The sequence below is a fragment of the Vanellus vanellus genome, assembly GCF_965231255.1.
Source record: "Vanellus vanellus genome assembly, chromosome: 16".
NCBI lineage: Eukaryota > Metazoa > Chordata > Aves > Charadriiformes > Charadriidae > Vanellus > Vanellus vanellus.
The window spans coordinates 7,934,094-7,961,462 of record NC_138921.1 but is presented as its reverse complement, the minus strand read 5'-3'; the positions used below and the strand labels follow the sequence as shown (position 1 = coordinate 7,961,462).

The following is a 27,369-nucleotide window of genomic DNA, read 5'->3' as shown; positions in this document are numbered from 1 at the left end:
AAGATTGTTAACGGAACATCTCCAGTTGCCAAGAGACTTAGCTGCATATGCTCAAAAAAAGCCTTTGTTATTGGGCAGTGTGTCAAGCGCGGTTGGGAGAAAGGCTGCTTGCAGGGCCTTTGGAAAGGCAAAACTGTGTATTAGCTTTAAAATGTCTGCTCACAGAAAGCAGAAGTGCTGGAACTCACACAAGGTCAAAATGGGTTGTGTTTAATTGAGCCATCTCTTTGTTGAGTTGCATATTCTTTGGATATGAAGTGGAATATAACCAACCTCTTACAAAGCACTCTCTGTCAGAGGAGTTACTTTGATGACAGCTTGTGGAGCTTGGGAAATGTAAAGAATAATAGAAATAGCAAAAAATAGTTTGCTTTCCCAGGCGTCCTTATTTCTCCTGTGCTGCCTTGCACTCCCGTTCCCTTTCCTTGCTGCCTTTCTGCCTTCCCTGCAATCAGCCTGGCTCCTGGAGGTAGTTTTTTTGCATACCTCCACACTTGGTAGTGCTGGTAACGTTCCTCTTACGCCCTTTGGGCTTGGGGGGTTGCTTGCTTCCCTTTTTTAACTAGCGTGGCATTGCTTCTTTCATTGTGGGAGTAAACTGGGAAGAGTTTACGTAATTTTAGAACTTGTGTGTGACTTAGTAGATTAGTTGGAAAGGTCACACACTATGGTGTTCATTTTCTAAATAGAAAAACTCCTGTTAAACATTCCCTCAAGCCTGATTTGAGTCTCGTGTGTCCCATATTATTCTGGTTGTTCTTTTCAATACTATTCAAAGGCTGTTCTGTCTGTCTTCAGAGCTCCTGCTCAGTGGTAGATGCTGCATTCTTGATTGAATCTCTGCAGTAAGCGCCCTACCTGTCCTGACTTGTACTGTACCTTCAAGTGAAAGCTACAGGGACTATTCAGAACTTTCCACCTATTATTTCTTCTTCATTCGTTGCAGAAACTTGCTATGCCTCTGTTGTATGACACTCAGTATTCTACATGTATCTGCATGGAGCTGCATTCTCCATCGATTATGCCAAGCATTTGGCTCTGTTGGAGCTGGCTGCGTTTTCACTACTGTTAAGCCTTTCAATTAGAAGAATCTTGCAAGTTTATGTTGGCATTCAAGCTGCTTTGTGCACCAGGTGCTGAAGCACAGCATACAGATGGAATCGAGCTGATGGGTCGGGTTTTTTAAAGATCTGATTACTGTTTTTATAAAAGTAACCAGCTGCCTCCCCCCCCCCCGCCTTCTCTGGGGTTTTTCATGTAGTCTGTTACAAACCGCACTGCGGGGTGAGGTGTCCTGCAAGGGGAGGGTAGAGCTGCTGGACTGATTTGCCGCTTACATGTTCTGAAAACATTTTTGTAGCAAATAATTCTGAACTCTGGTTAACAACTGTTTAATTTGCAAACAATGAACTACAGAGGCTGTTAATGAAGTTACCAGCCTGGTGTCGGCAGAGGGCAGGAGTCCAAGATCTGTGGTGCTTTTCTTGCAGGATCAAATTGTTTCTTTTACTGACATGACTCTTTACTTTCTTTTTCTTTTTTTTTTTTTCTTTCTTCTGGCTCATAGCTCTCTAGTTGCTTAGGGAGCTGCTTTTTTACTCTGCAAAGTCTGTTAGTATATGACCTTGCGGAGAAGCTGCGGTTTGGGCTCCTCTCGCTCCATCTGCCGGTGGCCGTCACATCTTGCGCTCGGAACTGGCCATGTTGGCCAGCTGGGTGGCTCGGGGCAGCAGGTCGGCCTCGAACTTCCCCTCCTGGTCAGCGCACCCTTCGTGTGGCCCCAGAGTGCATTCTTGATTTGATTTCATCCCAAAAGGAGCCCGAGGTGGTGCTGCTGCTGCTCTGTGTTGGGAACCAAAGCGTAGTAAGTGGGAAATTTGCTTCAAAATTGGTCCGAATCAGAACACTAATGTAAATAACCCTGTGAACACTGCAAGATTCAGTAGCTATCAGAGTTCATTTTAGTGATCTTTTTTTTTTCCCCTAGGGCTAGCATTTTTTTCATTTTTCCTACAGCGTTGCCAGCATCCTTCCAGCTTTGTATGAAATTGCCTTTCTTTTTTTAAATAGCAACTCAGAGTTTTTGTAGGGATAGAAAATGAGGCAACACATTTCTGCTACAGCAGAACTCTCATCTGACAGTATCCACATGTGTATAATTTCCCATGCCCATAGGGGGAGAATAAATTCTAACTGGGATGGGTGGTGAAGGGGAATAGGTTTGGCAACGTTACTCCAAAGAGAGCTGTCTGAATTTGGGATTAAGGTGGCATATCAGAGATAGGCACCTGGTGCAATATTTTATGTTATTGCCAGAATGTAGCTAAGTATAGGCACGGGATCAGCATTGCCAAGAGGAAAGCAAATAGTTTTCTGGAAGAAATAATCCAGGAACTGCTGCATCGTTCTCAGCACAAGGGCTGAGGGTTGAATGGATTGAGATGGCTAATCATCCCCAGTTAATTCCTCAGGTGTTTTCCGTTAAGGATTGAAATTGCTGTCTGTGCTGCCACTGTTCTGTGGGCAAATAAAGGATAATCCACTTGGCACCTCCTGGTAGCATGAACTTCACACAGAATGAATCCATTTGCCAGTTTTGAGCAACTCTGCTGCAAAGAAGCTCACCTTTCTTTTTTCAGAAAGCTGAGAGTACAGCATGTTGGTGAAGATGAGCCTGATATGGAAGATCTTCCTTTGTTACACATTAATGCCATTAGCTGGGGGGAGTCCTTAGATGCTGTCCAGTGTCTGACACTCCCAATGACATCACCATTAAGCATTTTCATTTCTCTAAAAGGCAAAAGCTAATATAGTGAACTTGTTTGCTTTGCTTTCTGCAATGAAAAAAAAAAAAAGGCAATAAACAACTTATCCTCATGCTTTTCCAGGAGGAAACAGTATAGATTGCAACTCAGCACAAATCTGTAACCAATGGAAAAGTCTCCTTTATTCCAGGAGAAATTACCTTTTTAAGGGCAGTGCAGAATCTGGGTTATAATTAAAACAGCTTTTTAAAGAAAAAGAAAAATAGTGGATGTTTTTTTCATTTGATGTATTACCTATGACTAATGACCCTCTTTCCTCATTTCCATTTAAAAAAATGGGTATAAGCAATTAGCTGTATATTGCACAAAAGTAGCATTACCTGAAAAAATAATTAAGATGATCTTGAAATTAAGGAAATCAGTTTTGAAGAGAAGCAGGTGCTTAATGGAGGTGAGACCAGCTGTGCTTCCCAGGAACGTGCTTGAAGTGCTTCATGGAAAAATGTGCGAGGCCTCCACACAACACTGGAAGGAAATTTATAATAATTCAGACAAATTGCATCCTATAAATAGCAGAGCTGGATTCATTAGGACAGGAGGCAGATGGAGAAAATATAAAACTTGTTTGTTTCTTTTTAAGGGACTATAACGCTTATGAAAAGTGGCAGCTTGCTGTCAATGAGGGAGAAACCCTCCGGTGCAGCAGTAACTTTCTCGCTATTAGGTTCTCATCTCCGCTAATGAGCAGCCATCCATGAGGGGCATTGGTAATACTTTGTTTTAGCAACTCCTGCCCGCCTTTTTCTGGCGTAGCCAGGCAGAGACAGGAGTGCTGCAGAGCTGGAAGCATGCAGCAGTGGAGGGGAGGGGGCAGACATGAAGGAGGATGGAGTTCCGTGTTGGGTGCGTAGCACTTGCTAACTCTGTTTAAAACAGATGGTAATGGGGCAGAGGCATAGATGGAGTTGCAAAGTGGGGATGTGTGGAGTGAGGTGGGAGTCATGCACCAAACTGGCTAGGGGGTTATGCCCCAAAGCAGAAACGTACTAGTAGTTGGTAGAGGAAATGCTGTGAATTATTGAAGAGAGAAGGTGAAGACATTTTTGAGATGCTCTTACATTAGTGAGTAGGAAAAAGGAGAGGCTTTCATGCATGAAGAGAAGTAATGACAGAAAGCGGGTGGGAGGCGCGTGACTGGAATGCAGCTCTGTCCACGGGAGGTGAGCGGGGCTGCGGGGCTTGCTGCGTCTTAATATTCATACACAGTGAGGTGCTGCAAAGAAGGAAGAGTGTCCAGCCAGCAAGGAACGCACAGGCTGCCAGAAAGGGCACATTGTAGACTGCGCTTAAATAGCAAGAGGGCGAACGTGTGGGGCTGTTTCCAAGTACGCCGAAATTATAACTAGGCACTTTAAAACAAAGCCATCAGAGGAGACTGGCTGAACAATCGCATGCCTTTCAACAACAGGCAAGTCTGATCTCTCATACAGAAGCAATAAATGTTCTGTATGAATATTATCTGTTAATGAACCTGCCGTTGTTTCTGATCTGACTTACATTTCAGCAAAGCTTCCTTAAAAGATAACAGTGTCAAAATTCCAGTAAGCTTTCCTAAGAGATTCTTTAAGTATTAGTGTTCAGGAAAGGAATACTACATGCTTATCAGGCAGTGGTGTGTTTTCTTGAGGAGTTCTTAGATTGCCAATTCACCTTGTGAAGTGGCAGGGGAAAGAGGAGATATGAAGGTCATTTTGGAGACAGATAATCACAAACTTATTCGAGGAATGGAGAAAAGCTATACAACTGTTCATGCTTCATGTATTAAGTAACTACAGTTTTTCTCAGCATTCAATATAGAGGGCAATGATCCCTATGCAAGGAGGGGACATTGGAGAAGAGGAAAGTAAGCGGTATGGATTGGCAGGATGCCTTTGGGGATCACCATCTGTTGTGGCTTGCACATATCTGTGGGGTGTCATGTAGCAAGCAAGTGGTGGCATTAAAAGCAGTCCCAGACATGGAGCAGGGTAACTGTCCAGTCATTGGAGAAGAATGCAAGCGTGCTGGGATGCATGTGAGATGCTGAGCAGGGAAAGTATGAGCCAGCGCATGGGAGCTCGTGGATCCTCGTGCATAGATCAACCTTTTGGTATGGAGCAAAGAAACCCTTGGCTGATGAAGTGCATTTTCTTGCTTTCAATGGGATAAATAAGCTCTGTATATCCAGGGGGTTAACATGGCCTGTGTTTATGGGTAGCGTTATACAAGGTTTAAAGTATTGAGTTCTGAGATCTTGACTCACATAGTCCTACAGCAATAACTAGTATGAAATATATGGAGAAACAGATTTGAAGTGTAAGGCTTTAATTTCAGAAAGTCTTTAGCAACAGAGACTTTGAAAAAGAAAAAAAATGATAGGATAGCAATGTTCGGTTTTCTTGCTTCTAGATTTGATCAGAGATGTCTGAAATACAATAATCTGTGATATGTACTGAAAAATATGTAGATGTAGAGAGGGTTGATTTTGAAGAGAAAGTGCTGAAGAGAGGGAGTGATTTGTGTTTGTAGGCTTCCTGTCTTGCTAGTGGAAAACTCACTTTGAATTAAGCTACCCTTCTAGGACAGCATCTTGTTATGTGAAAAACATTCTTTTCATGTGTACAAATCAAAAAAAATATAAATCTTCTGCTCAAAACAAGCTTCAGATTTCCTTTTTGCACAAGCTCTTTCGCACCTTTATGCTTTCTTTCATGTCATGTTTTTCTAAAAACCCTTTCCTAGGTAATGCCTGCTGAACTTTATTTATTGCAAACAGCCCAAAAGCCACCAATCCAGAAATATCTTCCAGCTACAGTGACTGCAGATGAGCCTATGTTGACTAGTTTGCTTGTCCTTCCTGCACTCACCAAAAACTCTTCAGGGCATTTAGTTTTTTGTTCACATAATCTGAACAGCCCCATGATCTTTGAGATCGTGTTTGTCTGGCAAGTCCTTTAACTGGATGTTTGCTCTTCCCTCATCGACGCAGTGTGTCATGCCACACTTAATGAAGAAAGGTAGGTAAAAATGGCTTCAAAAATGCAACAAATTGGAATTATGAAGTTCTTGTCTAAAATCCCCTTCTTAATATTGGTAGGTGGATAAATCCTAATCCTCTGGATGAGGAAGTCAAGACACGGATGCTACTGTCAGTTCCTCAGCATCACAAAAGGAAATCTGTGGCAGAGCTGGGAGTAGTTCTTATTCCTGTTGCGCTTAAACTGCAAAGCTGATCTGGTGGCGGCTCTGGGGATATTTAGTTAACACGTGTGTCTGTCGCAGTCTCCCGGTGTGGTACAATGCTGGTGTATTTCTTCACCTAATATTTAGAGTCAGCATTCCTCCCTGCCCCTACCAGTTGGGGATTCTAGTCGCTTTGACGTCTTGCATCTTTCTTTTGTCACCTAGGTGTGAGAAGGGGGTGGCTGATTGTGTAGGTGGCTCTCTTTGGCCCTGTTGTTTGTGTCTGTGAAGGTACTGAGATAGATTTCAATGAAAACATGAGCACAAGGTGAATTTGCAACCCAGTCTAGAGATGCAAAGTAAGAATAGTTGCAGACAAAAATTGTCTCGTGTCACCTTGATTACACACGTATACTCAGCGTCCTAGGCAGTATATAGCATAGCACAGATTTCAGAAAGAATTGTCAACCTGAAGACAAGCAAAGGAACCTTCAGCCCAGGTGAATGTCCTGTGCATGAGTTCCTGTGTGCATTATTTTCAACAGCTGTGGATAAAGTGTCCTGGATGTGGCAGAAGCCCTTCTTTCTGTGGCGTAGCTTTCTCTTGGCTGTTCTTATGTGTGATTAAATAAAGGTATGTTATGTGTTTATTCATACATTGCCTTCTCTGCTTCTCTTGCTTCTGTTCCCCTCTTCCCCTGCCTGCAGGCTTTGAATTACTGTACCAGCCAGATGTGGTCCGACTGTACCTCTCCATCCTCACCGAAAGTCAGAACTTCAACACTCTGGAAGCTGCAGCAGGGGCTTTGCAGAATCTCAGTGCTGGTAACTGGACGGTGAGAGCAGTCTTCTCTTTAGTCTCTTCTGTTTTCCTTGTATAAGTAAAGAACAAAGCTGTGGCCCCTTGTAAATGCACAAGGTAACAGCGCACTTATATCTCCTTTAAAAAGGAAGGAGGTGGGAACTCCAAAGAAATTATTTCCATCTCAGTTTGCCCACTTAAGATGTTTTGCATCTTCTGGACAGATGGTGTTTACATAGTAGAAGTGTCACTGAGATCATGGCAATTTAACCGTGAGCAGGTTTTACTACTTAAACCACTTAACCATTGCTTCGTCCATTCAAAAAAGCCTGTTGTTAGATGATTAGGTGTCCTGAATATTTAATTCATTGGATTGTCAGATCGCTCAGGAAACTGCACTCCAAAGTGTCTCTGCTATCCTATCTGAATCATCCCCTCTCTGCTATCCTATCTGAAGCATCCCCAGCACTCATCAGGTGGTTCTCTCAAAGGTATGCCTGATCGCTCCTAGAACCGCATGGCAAAGTGGGACTGATCAGCAGCCTGAGGTGGTGTTTCACAGCTGTATTGAATACAGTTTATTTTAAAATCAATCATGAAACAGAATAAAGGCATTAAATTGGAGGTGGGGGAAGATAACAGATGCTTTGGATGCTTTACTGTTCCCTCCAAATGACCTCTTTTTTTTTCCTAGTCCAGAGGGTTGTGTTTCACACTGAGGTGTGTACAGAACAGATGCTGGCAGATGATGCTCCTTCCTTCTATTTCTGTCCTCTTTCCCCAGCAGCTTGCTAAGCTATAGGATGAACTTTGACACCCTTTCTTCCTCGGCGCTTGATGAACTTGAATGATGGGTTAAGTTATAGATGCATCAGCACATGCAACCTAACTAGCCTTTGCAGGGAAAAAAAAAATTAATTACAGTACTGGAAGAAATGCCAGGGGCAAAGAAAGGGCAGGTGTATGAACTCACAATACTTTGTGTTGTTTCTTTTCCCTTGTGTGTTCTGATCAGTGGTCCACGTACATCCGTGCAACAGTGCGGAAGGAGAGAGGCTTGCCAGTGCTTGTGGAGCTGCTCCAGTCCGACTCTGACAAGGTTGTGAGGGCTGTGTCAATTGCTCTGAGAAACCTTTCCATGGATCGTCGCAATAAAGATCTTATAGGTATCTTCTGAACTTTTCTAACCATGCTGGGGTCTTGGATACCCTTGAGAGACCTCGTATTTTTTGTTGCTTGTGATGAGGATTCATTTTGTATGCAGTTTCCATCTGCACGATCTAAGATTACTCTGTAGCCACTAAGTGCAGAGCTGTTACTTCAGAATGCGTTTCCAGCCCATGCAAAGGAGCTGTGGTTTGAGGGAAATCTCTAACTTGGGAGTAAAAACAGATGTAGACTTGTGTGGGAGAGGGGTGTGTGTGCAGAGAATTGGGTGGGTTAAGAGGTTTCTTGTCTCTCCCTTAGCTCTCGCTGATGTGGCCCTTGTGCTCCTAGTCGTGCATGGTGGTTACAGAGACGTTGCTCCTTAGGCCTGCTATTTAGATTAGAGCAGGAGTCTTGCCCTCGGCATGCGAAGCGAACCCGGGGAAGTGCAGTGGGCTCTAAAGTTGTCCCTTTTTTCTTGCTTCCTCCTTCCCTTCTCATCCTTGTGTGTGGTAGTTACTTGTAGACACTGGACACCAAACAACTTGCTCTTCTTGAAGTTAGTTCTTCAGCAGTGCTCACTAGCTCCTGTCCAGGGGGTAGATAAGCATTCATCTGCCCATAAGCAGGAATCTTGAAAGATTCAGCTGTGAGTTGAGTTTTCCTCTGAACGCTGCTGTCTTTAACTGATGTATTTGTTTAAACTATAACCATGTCACGCCAGGAAATATTGGTCACACGTTTAGGGCCATCATCCAACTTGATACTTGATACAAATGGCAAGGTGGGATTCTGCCGTAATATATCAGGTTCTTTTTTTAATAGTTCAGAGGTGTAGCTAGGCAAATGGTGCAGACGGACACCTGGGAGTGATAAACTCCGGACTCCTTGTTTTTTCTGCAGTACTATACACCGAGAAGGCTAACGGCACCCAGGAGGCAATACTCTTACCTTTGCTGGGGGAAGGTTAATAAATGCATGGCTGCACACCTTGTCCCAGAAGGCCTATTACAAGGCTAAGTTGAGTAAGCCATGTGCGTGTATTAGCATGAATATGTGGCATTAGCAGCAGCTACTGGATGCTTTTTGCCTCAGGCATTGCAAAGTATGATAGATGCTGGCTGTAAATTCTCAATAAAGATTTTTTTTTTTTTTTTTTTTTCCCCCAATACCTTTTAACGTTCGTGATAAGGAAGTTTGTCTTGGGTATCAACTCTCAATCACCTCGAAATAATGAATGACAAACTGTTAAGTTACAGTCTTGAGGTTGAAAACATGTGCATTATAAAGTTTTTTGACGTGGCAAACATCCTTGAGTTTTATCATTCAGGATGGGAAGCCAAAATGATTATTAGGGCTGACTAATGGTATCTCTTCCCCTTATCTAGGTAGTTATGCCATGGGTGAGCTGGTAAGAAATTTGCCCAGCAGGCAGCAGAGATCTGCAAAGAACCTGGAAGAGGATACAGTGGTTGCGGTGTTGAATACCATCCATGAAATCATTACTGACAGCTCAGAAAATGCAAGGTCTCTGATCCAGACACAGGGCATTCAGAAGCTGGTAGCTATCAGCAAGTCAAGGTAAGTGACAGTTGGAAGCAAAATGCTTAAGAACTCGCTGCAAACATTAAAATGTTACTATGAACAGCAGCTTCTGCTTTGTGAAAGTATTCAAGCACCCTAACCTTTCAGAGCCTTTAATTTCAGGGCAATTAATATATACACAGTAAAGACAGTCAGTGCCTTTAATAGGTTTACTTGATTAAAAAAAAAAAGTTAATTGAGCAGTCACTTCAGTCATGTTAAGACATGCTCTCTCTTTGTCAGGTACATCTTAGCACCATGTATGCATTTAGCAGACATCGTTTGCATTGAAACCACAAAAAAAAAACCAAAACCAACCCAACACTTTATTTTTAGTGTGGGAGGCCTTTTTCCTGTGGCAGCATTCTGTTCCTGGAATGCCAGTGATGAAATCTGTTTCGTTTAAGTAAAATGGTTAATGATGTGCAGTAATTGTTCTGGCCGAAGGGCTGGTGGTGGTAATTTGAATTGACAAATGTTCACTCTGCAGTTCTGTTGAAAACTCTGTTCTGACTGCTTTAGAGAAAAGTTTGTTTCATATAGTTCGGCCAGTTAGACATTATAGGTGTGTGTTCAGCAAACTTTTGGGAGAGTAGCTGAAGACTGTTGCGTTGCATTGTTACAAAATATGGAAGCCAACCAAGAGTCTACTTTGTATCATTTTATAGAGGGTGTTTGTGTACTTAGTAAGGAATGGATAAAATTTCATTTTCTGTCTAAAAATAACTTATTTTTTGCTGGCCCAAATTCCTTTGTAAGGTATTCTAAACCATGAAACAACTTCATTGAATTGTGAGGAATGTATGTCAGTTTGGGTGAAGGTTTAAAAAGTGGCTTAGCACTTTGGTTTTTGCTAAAATAAATCCAGGCAGGATGGTATCTATCTGGTTTTTGTTATGACAGCTGCAAGACAAAAGGGTCACCCTGGCCTCAGCACTCGCCCAGGAATACACGTGAAAACCCAGAAATCTGCAGAATTTAATTTTTTATTTTTTTTTTGTCAGCAAATACCTATAGATATGAAGAAGTCACTGAATGATTTATTATATATCCTATAGCTTATAGGTTCAAAGAATAGCAGTACAGAATACTGGATAGTGCTCTGGTGCAGAGGTCAGCATATGAATAGTCTTACATTGCTTGATACTTAAGCCCTAATTTTGTCTTGCAAATCAGCCAGTCTCCTCGAGAAACAAAAGCAGCGTCTCACGTTCTTCAGATGATCTGGAGCTATAAAGAACTACGAAATGCCCTGCAGAAGGATGGGTGGAACAAATCACACTTCCAGGTAAAGATGCTGGGTCTTAGATTTAGTTATGGAAATGCCTGAGTGGAAGATGCCCTAACTTAGTCTAATATTACAGTCTGACGGATTGTGGCCTTTGGTTCTGTTCTTCTAGTGACAGAACAATGTATTGTATTGTATTCTGTTCAGTCACAGCATCGTGCATATACTTGCTGAGTGTGCTTTTTAGTGGTCTGCAAAATGTGGCTTTTTAGGTTTTGGAAGTATACACCGAGGGCCAAGTGCCCACACTTTTCTGGGGGAGGAATCAGCATGTCTTGCCTTAATTGTGTCTCATTTGAAGTGTCCCATCTAGCAGCGTAGGGCAGCCACCTGTTCTTGACACGCGGCCTCCTCATCTTTCCTTGTGAAAAGGTTTTGCCCCTTTTGCAGACCAACAATGCTGCCATTTAGATAACAGGAAAAAAATCCACCTACAAGTCTGTATGAAAATAAAAAATACTCCAGTGCCGTATTATCAACAGAAGGGAGGTTAGCACCATTCCATAATCTCTCTCCATACTGTTGGTTTGTTTATTTTTCTTGTTCAGTTTCCCTGAGTAGCAATTCCCTATTTGTGCGATTTTTGTCTCCTAGTCTGTTTCTGCAACTCCGAAGGGCTCCAAAGGTACCACTGGCAGGTCTGGGTATGACGACAGCACTTTGCCTCTGGTGGATAAAAGTCAAGGTCAGTTCTGCTCTTTATCACTTTTCCTGTTGTGCTTTGCGTGCTTGATTTCTGGATTTGCCACATCTTTGTTACAGCGTGATGCCTTGTTATGGCAAATAATATACAAAAATGTATTATTTATGTGGTGATTACCCCACAGTCCCCAAATGATCAGTCCTGTTAGCTGGATAGGGATAGTATTCCTTCCCTGTGAAATGTACGCTACTGATGTTGGTTTTGCAACTTGTATGCAACATAATCAGTTAAATCTTCCTGGGAGAATTTGGGATAGACATGAGTTGGAACTTCGATAGAGGAGAACAGCCATGTTTATAAATAAATCTCGCCTTCAGCCAGGCAGCGAGCTTGGCCTTACCCCTGCTCAGTACTGGAGTCTCTTCCTTTTCTAAAATAACATGCCTGTTTCAGCAATGCTTCCCCCTCTACTGTACAGTTTTTTTTCATTGGCGATGGGTTTATCCAAACTCTAGCTAAATCTGGCTGTGCCTTTTCATGAGCCTCAACGCAGCCATACCAACACTTGTGTAGCTACAGCTTTAATTTCACTGTGATTGCTTTGTCTCTGAATCTGGTTCTAATGTCTAACACTCAGATGTCAAAATTTCTTTTCAGAAATGTATAATCTCCTACGGCAGAGTTTGCCATGTTGCACTTTACCTGGTTTAACTGCAAATTGCTGCAAAAAAGACAGCTCCACACTGCCACTGCCCACTTTCCCTGTCTGGTCAAATCTGGAGGCAGACAGAGGATGACTTGGATCAGTTTGCTGATCTGACAGTAAACTTGTTTTCTTTGTGGGTTAGCCTTCTGTCGGCTCAGCAGGCTGCTGGGCTGGATTGTGTGCCATGTGAAGCTGCTCCCTTACTTAGTTTCTTTCTCTGGTCTTCTGGAGAGACTGGAGAGGAGCTTGTTAATAGCAGTAGGTAGTCCAAAGCAGAATTGTGGTTTCTGTTATCACCTGGGGAGCGGGAGTTCTATATTACAGTGCCAAAGCAGAAGATACAAGGATTACATGTGCTCTCTGGAGAGCTTAAATCAAACTTCCCTTTCTGAATGGATAACAGTTGAATAGTTTGGGGTTTTTTTACAGTAGCCTCTTCATTTAGTACTTTATGGACCTCTCTGGTCCTGTAACTAATTTAAAACTACCAGGTTTTGAGAAAAGCAAACAGTAACTCAAGTTGTTTCAATGTTTCCGTTTTATAGATAATGAGAAGACTGGGAGTCGTGATATGATACCTATGGATGAACTTGGCCCAGGTAAATTCAGTCATAGATCAAACTCTCTGTCTGTTTCAATAGAGCGCACTGTCACTCACAGGAAAGTTCAACTATTTCTCTAGGAGATATTATTTCAGGTGGATAAAGCTGACATTTAAAAACAGAACATTACCTTACAAAAGATTGGTTGTCGTTGTATTTTTTTCCCCGTCCTTTTTTTTTTCTTTTAAATACATATAGAGTGTACACACCAATTTGTCCACTACTTTAAGAGTATATTGGAGATATACTGACACAGCTTTCATTTTAGTCTCTGGCCCTTAAGGCAGCTGCATTTCCTATTACAGAGTGGAAGTCTGGGGATTCAGAAGGGAAAAAAAGTTGAAAATTTACTTCAGTGTAATGCTTGTATTTAAATCTGTTCTGCCTTTGTTTTCTGTAGCTAACACCAAAAATAAGTTATATTAGTGTATATATATATATATATACACACTATATATAATATATATAGTATATATATTAGTTATATTAGTATGTAGGATATTCCTGGTGCCACTTTTCACTTACCTGCATCTACCTGAGTCTGGCTTTTCCTATAGACAGAGAACAGCCACCTACTGTCAATGAAGTGCTTTGAGATTGATAAGCTCTGTGGTTTAAGACTTGTGGAGGGTTTTTATACTTTACTGAGGTAGATAAAGCTGCTGTGTGGTCTCTTAGGAATTTGCTTTACTTTTTCCAGTTGACGTTATTTTTGCTTAAATACCCATATTAATGCCTTCAAATTAAACAGTTTGACATACTGCTATTTGTGATTGTAGCTGGAAAAAAATAGCAAGTTAGAACCAAGCTGAAAGCCAAGCATGTTCAGAAATGAAAATAACAGGTATATATTACCTTTCGTATTCTTAGAAAAATGAGATGCCACCTGCCATGAATCAACTGTCCATATGTATTTTGCCTAAGGGACCAGTGAAACATTTGTTCTAACAATGGAAGAAAATAACTTCAGAGAAGATTGCCTGGCAGGATAGCTCTGTGCTAGCAGGTGCTGCAGTATGGGCAGTGCTGATTGTTTATAGTCTCAATATTAATTGTCGCCTTATGCTTTCAGGAGTTACTGGTACAGCTCTGAGTACAAAATGAAATGCAAATTAACAGCATATGTATAACATAAGGCAGATTCTCTGGGCTGTTCTGTTCTCCAGTCTTTTTATCACTATTAGATGAAACCTGACAAGTTTTCCTGACTCCAGCTCTTGAGTGCTTTTTAACTCCAATATCACTATACCTTTGTGCTGTTTCAGAGGTCAACTAAGAGACTAAATTAATTTATCCAGTTTACTGTCTTTAATTCCAAGGAACTGGAATAGCAACTCAGTATAAATGCCATATGTTTTTTATCCTATGGGCATACTCACATGAGGTGCTCTAGACTATATTTTCTGATTTTTAATTTCATTGTGGACTGTTGCATTCTGGAGGTTTTGTTCTTTTTCCACTCTCGAGTGAACTGGCAGATACAAGGAGCAGAACATCAACATACAGTCCTCTGGGTTTGTACCTCCCACAAGTAGTTTGGTTGTATCTCCACATTTTCCACACCAGTCTATGTTCAGCCTCCAGGAGAGACTCACCTCGCTTATGTTTGCAAAGAAAAGGCATGACAGTACCAGAGAATTGGTACCAGTTGTTCAACGTCCCAGCTTATCTTTTTATTTCTTTTTATTGCAGAAAGTCCTGTGCCCTGGTTTCAGTTGTGTGTTTTTCACTTGCCTTCCTCTTTCTGACCTCACTTGCCCTAAGATCTTTCTACTTTATATGCACTGTCTTTTAGAGAATTCTCATCTGCCTCCAGCTTTGTGTCATCCATTTCATTTAATTCGGATGCTTCCAGGTTGCGTAGTTGTCTTTGTGCTGTACTGCTTTGGTACAGAAATGTAATTGCCTCAAACACGTTAGAGTGTGCTGGTGCAGAACTCAGTGAGTTTCTGTGCCACACACACATTAGAGATACCCATCCATTCAACCAGGCACTTCCAGCCCAGCATGTTCATCCTGCTCCCCTGCTGTGTACCAGACTGCTTGTTCCAGAACATCACCGCCTGTCTGCCGCTCATCTATTGCCTCTTTTTATCAGGGTTCAGCTGTCTCGGGCCTTTACTGTTAACCCGTGTTGATTCTTTTTGAAGATTGCAAAAAGAAAATTGCTATTGGTATCTCAGCCCGTTTGCTGATGCTGTGGGGTCATGCTTCTCTGTAAAGGAAATTAATTAGCTATCAGTGTCGCTAGGGAGACAGAAAGATACATTCGCCATCAGCTGGCAGTACTACCCCAGTCATATTTCTGTTGTCTGGAGCAATGGGAGGGCCTGGGTAGAGCGTGGATGTCCTGGGAGATGGAAGAAAACATGTATTATGAGTTACTGTGGGATGCACTAGACAGCCCAGTGCAGAGATAGCTCAGGTCTGTCAGACTTCATCAGCTCCAGACAAGTGGCTCTGCACCGAGTAATCTGAAGATCATCAATGCTTATTGTCACGGTGCTGCCTGAGGGTGGCTGTGACCCTGAGCTGTCTGTAGAAGCAGCAGAACTGTGATCTCAAGGCTGTATGCCAGATTTGTAAGTTCTCTAAAACTGTTTCTGTGCCTCAATTAACTTACAGCCAGTCAGACAAGAGCATCTGGGAGCTCAGAATTGTTCAGACCAGAGACACATAGTTCAGATGCCCCTGCCCTACATGCCCATCTTAAGGTATAACTTTTTTCTCCTCCTCCTCTGTTTTGATGGGTCCAGAGGTTTGATCTTTATAAGATGAGAGCTGTGTGAGGGCACGGATGGACTGACACTCGGCAGGCATTTGGTCCTGTAATCTGTGATGACATAAAAATGTTGCTGCAGAGTGAATAGGAGATAGTCAGTGAAGCAATACCGAAAACAGCAAGCAGAAAGTTGAGAGAGAGGAATAAACAAGCCAAGAATGGGATGTGCCTCTGTTGACCAATGTAACTTTTGTCTATACGTTGGATTGTATTAACTCAGAACAACGCATTTACACCTTGGACCAGTAAGATCTGTATAGGTCTCCTTTATGCTACAGAAACAGAGTTAATTCTGATCACTTTTTAGAATGAATCTGAAACGCGGGAGAAGCAGTATTTTCTAATTTCTTTGAAGAGCTGTGGTCCTTGGGGCACTGAGGTGTTACTTCTCTGGTGCAGCCTCCTTTGAGATATTTCTCATTTTATTAGGTCAAATCATGAACTTCCTATCTCTGCTGCTGCTTATCTTGACAGTCATAGCACAGTGTGTGGTTTTTAGAAACACATAATCCATTTGTGCTGATATGTGCGGCACCATTAGCATGCAGATCACACAACAGCGGGCTGAGAGTATGAATTGCAAAATGTGTTGGAACTTAGATATGAAGAACGAAGTTCTTGACCATTCTTTGTTTTTAGATTACTGCCACTGTGCAAAAGCTTGATCTTCCTGTAGCTGCTGTCCTGGCTAAGCATGTTTTTTTTTTTTATTTTTCAGTAGTATTAAAGATCTGTTGTGCTTTTAATTTTTTGTGATTAAAGTCCTTACTTCTGACCTTGCTCCCTGGGAAGTATCGCAGCTGCCATACTTCACTTATTAGCTGTTGCTTTCTGGGGGTAGGTTAAAGGTTTCCTTTGTATCTTGGCAATTGATTTAAAAAATGTTTGTGGATCACCCATGATGGTGGCACTACAAAAATGCAAAGCCTACACCATTGTGAGTGTAATTAATATTAATTAGTAAACAGCTACTGCTCAGTTGTTTTGACTTTGGGGGAGGAGTCAGCATATTTCCATCATTTAAATACATACTTATGTGAATGATTTACTGCTAAATAAATGATGATTCTTTATATTAGGATATTACTAGCAGTATTTGTGCGTGTCATTTGAAAGAGAATTATTGGTCATCCGTTCCTCCACAAACGCTGGCTGGGTAGCTGGATGCAGCTGGAAGGCTTCAGGTTTTTTCTTTTTTGTTCAAAAGGAATAGCCAAGAATGTTAGGCATCTTCATTGTCAACAAATAATTGTAAGTAAAGCTCTGTGTAGCGATTGCTTTCGTGCTTTAAGATCTGTGTACTACATGTATAACTCCAAAATTCTTTAGTTATTTTTAGGCAGTGTTAATAGTAATAATCTGTTACTATCCGTGATATCATAAACATAAGCTACCTCAGGTGCTTTTTGCAGGTCTGTGTGCGCTCTGATTCGTGAGATACATAGGAGAACTACAGCTTTTTTCAAACTAGGCTGGCTGGGGGCAGCATAAACATCATTTAGGGCTCTGCTCTGCAGCTGTGTTCGGCACAAGTCACTCTAGCTGCATGTGCTTTTGTCGTGTGGGCAAACAGTGCCTCTTTATGCCATGGGAACCCCACAAAAAACATGACTGACTTTTTCTTAATGGCCTGTGGCTGGCAAGTAATAAACCAAGAGAGGAGTATTTTGGCAGTTTATGTAAAACCTTTTTGTGGCATTCTAAGAACCCAGTTGTCAGGACATGAAAACATTAATGTCCTGACAAACAATTACAATTACATAGGGGAAATTACATAGGAGAAAACAAAAAGCCTACAGGGAGCTATAAATTTGAGTGTCATTTACTCCAGATTACAATGCTGTCAAAGCAGAGCGGGAGAAGATTTATTTGTCACTGATAATGAGGGAAATTTGATGCATCAGGAAAATAAATCAAGATTTGCATTGGCTGACAATGATTCAAAGCGAAGGTTCTGAAATAATTAGAGCCATTTCTTTATAAAACCCTCTCACACTTTTCTTCCTTGTGTTCGTCATGCTTTCGTATTGTTTCTTAGTTGTCAGGAGAAAAAGCACCAACAGGTGCTACTTTGCAATGAAAGACAGTCCAAGCACAGCAGGGTTTGCATCAACATTTCTTCCAACTCGCCAGGCCTTTTCTCCTCAGTGCTCTGAAAGGGACTCTTCCAAATTATTGTTGTGTCCTGCTAGTAGTCAGGCTCAGGAAGAGTGGGAACATGCTGCAGAGTGTTCAGAGAATGAACACAGCCAATTAATCCGTCTGCTAAGCAAGGAACACAAAATTTGGGCTGAGTTTGGAGCTCATTAGCCCCAGGGCGTGAGCTGACAACTTGCTGCTTTTCTTGGGCACACTGAAAACTGCAGCAGGCTGGGATGAAAACAGTGCTGCTTGCTAATGAGTGCCAGCATCTGGCAGCAACATAAAAAGAGGGCTTTTCTGGTTTGTTTTAAGCTGGTAAAAATGAAATTTCGGAGCTGGAGCACATGTGAAAAGCAGGCTGCCAGCATCTTCGGATTGTGACGGTTTATTTTCCTGTTTCTTTGCTGAAGAATTCTGCTAGCATCAGTTCTGATTTTGCTCTTCTTTGTGCTTCGTGCCTAACTGTCGTGTTATTTCTCCTCAGATGGGTACTCCACCATCGATCACCGGGACAAGGAGCGGAAATACAAGACTAGTGATAACACAGGGGATGCTTCAGAGAAAGAACCTTTAAAAGTGAGCTTCCTCTTCCTGCTGAATGCTAGTTAGTGCCTTTAAAAGAAAGGAAGCCTGGTGTCCTCAGCAAGAAATACAGGGTAGTTACTCACCAGGGGGCTGTAAAGGGCTTTGCTTTTTTTTTTTTTTTCCTTAGATAAAGGCACCAACCTTAGCATTTGGCTAATGAGAAATAAAAACAAAATGCTGCTTTCCAGTGCAGGAGCAAATGGAGACAATCACTGTATTCTTGTAAGTGGATGAGGTTGTAAAAATAGAAAGTGCTTGTTCTGTCACCCTCGTCCAGGCAGTATTCCCTAGCCCTAAAGTGCCTAAGTATGCTCAGACTTTGTTCTGAGAACAGTCACTTCAGACTGTCATGCTGCTTTATTGTTTTCAGCATGAGAAGTAGGTGTGAGCCTGTGTGTCTGTGTACTGCAGGGTGGTGAACAGCATTCATTTCCCCAACACTCGTTTACAGTCCTGGCAGTGGACTGTGGGCATGGGCCCGGGAGATGGAGGGAGCCATATGCATAGTTATGCGTGTGCCTTCTGAAAACAAATGTAGACAACTGTATAATTTAAAAAAAAAAAAAAAACAAACAAACAGAAAAACCACCAAAAGCAACTTCACAAAGCTCTTTGTATCGTGAGTTGTGTGCAAATGTAGCTTAGTGGGCTCTGTGTCATTTCTGTTGCATTGCTACGCCTTTTCAGCAGACCTTTTTAAAAGTTGCTTAATGCCGTGGCTGTCAGTTCTCTCTGGCCTCAAAACAAGCTTGTGTTTTCCCCTGGGGAAGTAATTTTGAGGAGGAAGAGGAGGATTCAGTGAAACAAGAGTCAGTGGTAGGAAATGCTATTGTTAGTTTGCAGAAGGCTGTCCTTAATAACCTTCAGCACATTGCTGATAATATCAGAAAATCCAGGTGATTCATGTTCAGTGGAAAAAATTAAGCTTCAGTCAATTGAAAGGAAACCCCACTACTATTGAACACGGGAAATAAAAGTGTGATTTGGAGAAAAATATTTCCATAGATCATGAGTTAGGAGGATGTCCTGCTGCAGCAGTCTGCCCCTATTAACTCACCTGGTTGTGCATTTCCTGCTGGTTCCTGCCTTTCCGTGAGGGTACACCCCAGAGAATGGCTTCAATCCAGCTGGACATATTTTCAGCACAGATCACTCTCTTCAATTTTCCACTTCTGGGTATAGCTGCACCCCATCAAAGGCTGCCCAGTTGGACTTTTTGGTAGATGTGGTTGTGGTCCTTAATTTGGTTTTGGAACTGATAAAACTGAGCTGATTACTCAAGTCCTGCAGTGTGCCATCCTGCTCCAGTGGGGTGAGAGGTGGCTCTGCTTGAACCAGTGTCAACGAAATAAACCTCCTAGTTTCCTCATCTCAGTTCTAATATGTTTTGCAGTGGGAATGGATGCACGAAGTGACATAAGAATGTTGATCAAGAGGAGCTTGACAGACAATGTCCTTCTAAGGAAAATAGGCTAAGGCAGGAAAATTAATAAATACTTGTTATTTTTGCCATTCAAAATTCATTAAAGTGGTCTGACAGAACCCTCAAAATCACAACAAGCAATGTGTATCTGAAGTGAAGCACAACCCAGAGTTCAGTGAGTAGCTGCTTTGCTTTCATGAGAGAAAGAGAAAAAACCCTTCACCTTGGCAATGTCTCTCCCGTAGTCTGTGCTGCCTCTTGGTGTTGAGGACAGGGGGTAACCTGAGCTCAGCCTGCTGTACCCCCAGAGGTGTGCGCTGCCGTGCCCTCCATTGGGCAGAGTTACCCAGCTTTCTCCCTACACTGTGAAACAGAAATATATCTGTGCGGTCTTCTGGCTTGTCAATGGTTTGATAACCATGACTCTGAGGTTGAAGAGAGTATGAGAATTGTGAATAACGATGGCAGGGAAGTGTAGCCTTTTGGCTGTTGTAGATGCTTTTGTCAGTATTGTGCCTTTGCTGATCTTGTTTCTTTCTCTACCACTAATTTTCCCTTGTGCTCCTTTAAGCTGACTTGTTTGGTGGGTTTGTTTGATTAATCCGCTCTGTTTTGCCTTTAACTCCTCACCCTGTGCTGCAGAATGACACAAATAGGAAAAACATTAACAGGAGTAACAGGGCTTCGGTGAATCTGGTGGATGCCCGTGACATTAAACCCCAGCCTGTTGACTCCTGGGTCTAATTTGCATGCATGGTAGGTCCTTTTAATGGTAATTGGTGCTAGTGATTAACTTGTCTCGTGCATGATCTGTATCGCTGTGGAATCTCTTCAAGGCTAATGGCTAACTGGGTCCTTTCAGACAAATGAAAATGCTTTTGAAAAAAAGTGGTGTTTATATTATTCAGTTTATCTTTAATGAAACACAATCAAACACCACTGATTAAAAAATAACCTGTCAAAAAATAGACAGAAAATTAATATCGTGAACGATTGGTTGTCAGCTGAAATGTGAAAGATTTCTGCTGTTAGGACATGGGAATGAATTTGAATAGTGTGTTCCTGCTTCCAACCATTTTTGCCCCCTCTATGCTCATTATAAGGATTAGGCTGAGATTTAAGGAAAAGCATATCCTTGCCTATTTATGGATGTCCCCTGCAGTTCCCATGAATTACGCAGCCCTGCCCGTCTGCAGGAAAGCTGCTGGCTGTACGCAAGCTACTTTGCAAGGTGCGATGACTTTGGTGACACAATAAACAATGACCCACAGCTCCCACATAAATTCTTTTTTTTTTTTTTTTTCTGTCACTAAAGAAAAGGTGCCTTTTTGTTGCTTTCTAGTTCTCTGCCTCTGCCACGTGCCAGGTTCCTCAGTAATGTCACTGGCCTTTCTTTGCTCCTGCCACTGCTAATCTGTCTCCTGCTGTCTTGCTAGACAGCCCTCTGCCCTGGCCATACCTTCTGGCACTCCACCAGATGTGACGCTATGTTTGGAACAGCAGGTTTTGTGCCCCTGGCTATGACTAAAGGAAAATCTTAGTGACTGTTGTGAAGGCACCGGGCAACTTTCCCATCAGGGCAGACACTAGGCCTTTAAGGCCCGAATTCCAAAACATCGTTTACTCCCATAATTCTACGTGGGAAACACTTGCATTAGTGGGAGAGAAAACTCCTGTATGTTATTGGGTGGTGGTGGATTTCCCCCCCTGCCTCCTTCATTTAAGAGTCCGGTATAAGTGCTGAGTGTTTACAGATTGTTTTTGTCCCTGGGTTGGAAGCACCTGCCCAGAGCAGCCTGTCAGCACTGCCGGGTACTCTTAGGTGGCCACGGAGTAGGCCCTGGCAGCCTTGGCTCCCCACGGCTGGTCAGCACTGTGCCATCAGCCTTGTTGGCCCAGCCAGAGGACAGGGCTAAACAGATGTGTAGTGCCTGTATGCTTCACTCCTGCACTCTTCCCCTGAGCAGTGAAGGCTTACAGGTGGGGTACAGGCTTTGAAAAAGAAGGTCTGTGCTCATTTTCTCCCAGTCATACCCTTCGAGGAAGGGTATATATATACTGGGGATAGGTTGGCGTTTCCAGTCACTGTCCTACCACTGGGTGATGTAGATCACCAAGGTCGTGTTACTTGCTGGTATTAATCAGTTTGACTTTATTTTGCAGGGCTAGGGTCCAACCACATTTTTTTTAATTGAAGGAAAGAAACAAACATTGAATCAACACAGAGGATCTCATCAGTCACCACTGCCATTCAGATTTGGAGGGCGCTGCATCACTGACCAGGCTGCAGATTCCAGGAGGATGAGGGGAGAAAACACAACTGATTGCCATTGCCAACCCCGGAGCACCATGCCTTACAGCCAGACCGTTTGCTTTCTAACTCAGTTACTTTCCCGCCAGAAATAGCCAGCACCTTCCCCTCCCTCCCACTCCTGCAAGAAGAAAGCAAGCAAGCAAAGAGAACCCGAGCTTCCAGCTAGCTGGCTGCGTTCTTAGGTGACTCTTATGCGTGGATGGTGCCAAGTATGAGAAACGAAGGTCATGTGGCAGCAAAGACGACAGCTTCAGAAGGGAAAGAGAAACTGCAGAATTTTTGAAGTAATATCGTAGGTGTAGCTGTGAAGATAATAGCACTTTTCTGGTTTGGGGCTCATTGTTTTATTTTTTGTTTTGGGGGATTTCTTTTGAACTGTGAATCTAACATTTTTAAAGGCTTTTTGAAAAATGTTTAGGTTTTCTTTATTATTTCCACAGAAAGTGCAGGAATGTTGAGTGGGTTTATTGGATTTCAATGAAGGGAGAAAATGCAGAACAAAAACTGTTAAACGCTGGTCAAATGAACTGGAGAGTGGATGACAAAATTGATGCAAGCTGTATAATCTGCTTTTAGAGTAAGCTATATCAATCACAGTGCTATATTATCATTATAATCTGGTGTACAATACTTCTGCCTTTTGAATTCTGTAATGGCTCTGTTTTTATTTCCACATATTGAAAAGCAGTTTATTGAAGGTTTCGGTGTCCCTGGTTCAGAAACCTATGCTGAGAAATGGAGTTGGCTGGCTCTTTATTTCCTTGTTCTCAAAGATTGCAATAAGGAGCTTTTACGTTTTAAATGTACCAGTGTTGCATTGATGATGATTAACCATTTCTTTTGCCATAGCTGTTAACACATTGGAAGGAAATAAGAGCTTTTTTGTAGGATGTCTTATATTTTAAATACGCTATACATTTTAGATGGGTCTGTCACTTATATTTCATGGTAAATTTATCACTGTTGGATCCATGTTTGCTTTGGGCTGTAGATCCTGATGAAAAATGCCACAAAGGGAACTGTTTTGGCTTTTTTAAAATCATCATCATGATTTCTATGTTCCTTTGGTTTTGTTTTGAGATTACATATTTCATTTGGTGTGAAAATCATCCACATGCAACAGTTCTCCTCTAAGATGCCAAGGCCTGCTTTGTGTAAGGGGGAAATTTTACCTCATGAGAACGTACTCTGCATAGACGGTATCTGGTAATGCCGAGAATAAAACGACTTCGGATCACTGATTTTCTCCAGGCATTGGTCAAGCGAGGGCAGCAGACTGAGAATAGTAAGCAAATGTCTCACTAGTAGCATCAGAGGACTTTTTCTGATTTTATTTGGTTGCCGCTGTTCTTCGGTTGCCACATTTAGTTTTAAACAAGCTCCTAAAAACGGTGTGACTGGAAAGCACATTTTTGAATCTAGCAGACATCATTTGCGGTTTTCAGTGCCTGCCATTTCCTTTGTAATTAAAAAGGGGAAATATCCAACAACCTCACCTCCCCCAAAATATTACTGTAATAGTAAACATCTAAATTTTTTTTGTAAAAAAAATTAAAAACTTAAAAAAAAAAAAAGCAAGTACCAAGAGCTTTGTATCTTCTTGAGTATATTAAAAATTTGACATGAATACATATATATAAATAAATAAAAAAAGTCTATATATCTATATATATATTGTTGTGCAGAGGATAGGTTAACAAAACCATGTAAAGTAGTTTGCAGGAGAGGGAAGCATTTGTTGATTCAGGGAAAAAGACTGATGCCAGAAGCTGTCAGTGATTTGGATGATACATGTGCTCCTTCACACCCTCCCCTTTTTGACCCTCATCTTCCACATATGTTGCAGTGGTCACTTCTGGATCCTGGGGAAGGTGAAGTTGCTTGGAGCAAATTAAGATAGCAAAGATTTGTTTTTTTCACCTGCAGGAGAGTCCTATTGGGCCAAAGATGCTCAGCGGATCAAGGGAAGCAAAGAGATACATCTGTGATTATCTGCATTTGTGTCAGGGCAGTGTCTCTCTATGTGTAGACATCAAGTGTGGCAATGAAACCAGATACATAGTCTGACTGTATATTATATCAATGGTGCTCTTTTCATACTTGTTCTGCCAATACGCGGAGACCCTTTTAACCAAGCTACACAGAAGAGTTTTATATCACTTTTGGTTATGTACTTGGTGTATTCTTTTTGTATATGAAAGGATTTTTTTAAAAACGTTCAGTAATTAGCAATGGAACCTGCTTTGTAGCTGATTAGAACAGTGTAAGAGAAGGGCCGTGCTCTCAGTCTGTCCCTGATCTACTTCAAACCTATATTTACCAAAGGAGTCTGAGCAAAAGTTCACTTAAAATAAAGACCTGACTGTTGAAAGGAGTCTCTGCTAAGACTTTGTGATTTAGTTATTGTACAGATATTTCAAAGCCAGTAAGAGGTTAACAGAGAAAACCGCAGGAAGGGGGAAGTTAAATGACTAGGGGCCAATTATGGCCATGACCTCCTATCCCAGATATCCCATGGCTCTCAGGGGGGCACTACAGGGACACTCAAAATCTGGATTGGAATCAGCTTTGGTCTCTGTCGTTAGTGGGCTAACAACACTGAGGAGTATTTGAGAAGCAAATTCAGACCCTATCCCACTTTCCCCCAGAAGTCCTTTTTGTACTTTGTGACTTCATCCTGTGATAAGCAAACCTCCCATCAGGTTAGATGGTGTTGGCTGCCCGGGGTCATTGTAGAAAACTGTTCTTTGTTTTCCTAGGGGAAAGCGTTCATGGCAGCCAGCATGGTTGGGAGCTGACAACATGGTTTATTGCTAAAGAAAAGCAAAGGATGGTATATCAAGAAGTCAAGACTTCTGTGCCAAGACTTCCCCTGGGAATCACATGTCTTACCCCGCCCTTCCCATGCCTTACAATAACGATGAATTCCCAAGTATGTAGCAATAACCCATCGTTTACGTTACTGTGTTTTTTTTCTTCTTGCCAAACTGTCGTTTGGGTGTTGAGGAAGGAAAATGGATTGGGGTGATTTGTATGTGAGGCTATCGCCTTGTAGTATCAGCCCACCAGCTGAAGTCCAAAGCAAGGTACTTTGAACCAAGTCTGGTGATTTAATGTCCTGTTTTATCTGTGGCCCCAAGCTCACTGGTGGAATGTGTGCCCACACCTGCCCTTACCTCTCCCCTTGTTGGTGCAAGTGTGACTGGCTGCTCGAGCTGTTCTAGGATGTGGGTGGATGAACCTGTAATTGTCGTATTTTGGCAGCAGGGACTGTATGTAAAGAAGGGAAAGTGGCAGTGTGTGTGACTAAAGCTGCAGTAGGGTCTGGAGTCTCCTGCTAAAAGGCAGGCAGTGCTTTTTAGGGTTCAGGTATGCGACCTTCTCTTTTCCTGTTGGCTCCGCTGTGAAAACTGGAGGGAATCTGCCTGCAAAGGGCTGGGGTAGAAAAGATTTCTACCTGCCGAAGTTCTAGTGGGAGGGGATGGTTGTGGAAGGAAGCGATGGTGTTGCAAGACGCCTGCTAAAGCAGATGAGGAAATTTGATGGCCCAGTGAGGGCTGAGATAACGTAGGGAGAGGGAGACTTCTGATGGCAAGTAATTACTGCAGAACTTTCTTCCCAGGGAGGTGGCTTGCACATCTCCCAGGCATCTTCACTATGCTGTGGAGGCTTAAAAAAAACCCATTGTGTGTCAAGACTCCCCTGGAGAAGCATCAAGTTTGGCTGTTGAGTGTGAACAACTGTTCTTGTGCTTACAGCTTCCCAGGTTGGTCGGTCTGTCTGCAGAATCCGAGGAGGAGAGCGGAAAGGCAAGGCTTTTAGTTTCTGTCTTGGAATTAAGTAGCAGTTTAGCCATAAGTCTAACTTGACAACTGAAGATGTGTTGCCAGCTTGAAATGCTCCCCAGTGAACAGCTTGGGCAGCCATAGGTCCTGGTCTTCAGTGTCTTCTGGGCAAAACACCTGCCTATCCTAGTTCTACTCTTGTGCACTTGGACATACTGATTCTGAATGCGTCTATATCAGGAAAGCAAACCTTGTCTCTGTTGCCAAGACATCACAAAAGGGACTGACTTGGGGACTAGGAACTGACTTGCTGCAAGCAACACAGGAATAAAGCAGGGGGTGGCATGTTTGTTACAGCAGATGAGTAAGTTCTTGCCAGTTCTAAGGAGAAGGTTTCAGTGATGCTTTCTAACAAGCAAGGCTTATGCTGGGCAAAGAAGTTTTCACTCCTAGAGTAGTTCCATGAGCTTGAAGGTGGTGAGTTACCTTCTGTTACTTGCCTTAAAGTTGAGCATATAGGCTCAGCTACCTGTGAGAGAGGCGCACATCTTAAACCCTTTGAGTAAGCAAAGCTTCAGAAGCCAAATGGGCACATTAGAGTGGTTATCACCTCTTCTGCGGTCTGACTGCCCGTTCAGTGGAAAACTATAGTGTGCCAATACCTTCAGCCAGCATTTCTGTGCTGTTGGGATGGAGTTGTGCTCTCAGTTTTTGAAGGTGTTTATATAGGCATAGTTTCTTGAAAAACTTGTTTTGATGTCCCTAAAATCTGGTGTTTCCTGATCTTTAACAGATAAATTCTCTGATTTATTGGTACAATAACTAATCTAGTACATTTAAGGGGAAGGTGTTATGAACCTTTTTTTTTTCCTGTCTTAAGTTTTACATGAGGGTAGGATGTTCTGAAGTCCAAGGTGAGGAGGAAGATAGCGCAGATACTACAAGGCCTGCCAATCTGGTTCTTACTGTTCAGAAAAACAAAATAACTAGACTAAGAAGCTTACTGGTAATTAGTAGCTAATGTGTTTGTAACTATCATGTGCCTTAAAATTTTCATGGTAGGAGAATAAAAAAAATCAACAATGTGTTTTCTGTACTACTGCTCAACATTCTCTCTGTAGTTTAGACTGGTGGGATTTTGCATTGTATTTACACTGTACTATAAACTGAAACACTTGGAATGGTTTGATTTTACAAGTATGGAGAGGAAAAAAAAAGGTGGATTATGCTTTTCATAGAACAAATGTTACCGTGACAGAATGTATTATTATTATAGGATCTTTCCATAATGCAGACAAGTAGAATGCTTGTTAGAAACCAGGTATGTAGGATAACAATTTGGTGTGTTTTCAATAAACCATGCCTGGAAAGAATACATGTGCCATTGGTTATCTTTTTGTTACATCAGGTATCTCAAGTACTCTTTGGCTTTGCAACAGCAGTTTTCTGTGGCAGGGAATTATTCAACCCTAGCTCAGGTCAGCACTCTGTGCGTTAGTAAAAGGTCAGTGGTAATAAGGGCAATTGGAATATCCTTTAAACTAGTATAGCTGAAAATTCTTGATTCATTGCCATATGCT

At 42.2% G+C, this 27,369-nt stretch overlaps 1 protein-coding gene across 1 annotated transcript in view; it reads left to right on the top strand.

Annotated features, from left to right (window-relative positions):
- The window catches only part of ARVCF (ARVCF delta catenin family member), a gene marked incomplete at both ends in the record, with an annotated part of 171,403 nt that extends 150,969 nt beyond the window's left edge, over nucleotides 1-20,434 (top strand). The window contains 8 exons of the mRNA XM_082491809.1: nucleotides 6,696-6,823; nucleotides 7,805-7,955; nucleotides 9,324-9,516; nucleotides 10,696-10,807; nucleotides 11,402-11,492; nucleotides 12,702-12,755; nucleotides 18,167-18,258; nucleotides 20,333-20,434. Coding sequence (XP_082347935.1) covers nucleotides 6,696-6,823; nucleotides 7,805-7,955; nucleotides 9,324-9,516; nucleotides 10,696-10,807; nucleotides 11,402-11,492; nucleotides 12,702-12,755; nucleotides 18,167-18,258; nucleotides 20,333-20,434 — 923 coding nt within the window. The remainder of the gene's footprint in view (nucleotides 1-6,695; nucleotides 6,824-7,804; nucleotides 7,956-9,323; nucleotides 9,517-10,695; nucleotides 10,808-11,401; nucleotides 11,493-12,701; nucleotides 12,756-18,166; nucleotides 18,259-20,332) is intronic.
- Between the last annotated feature and the right edge of the window lie 6,935 nt (nucleotides 20,435-27,369).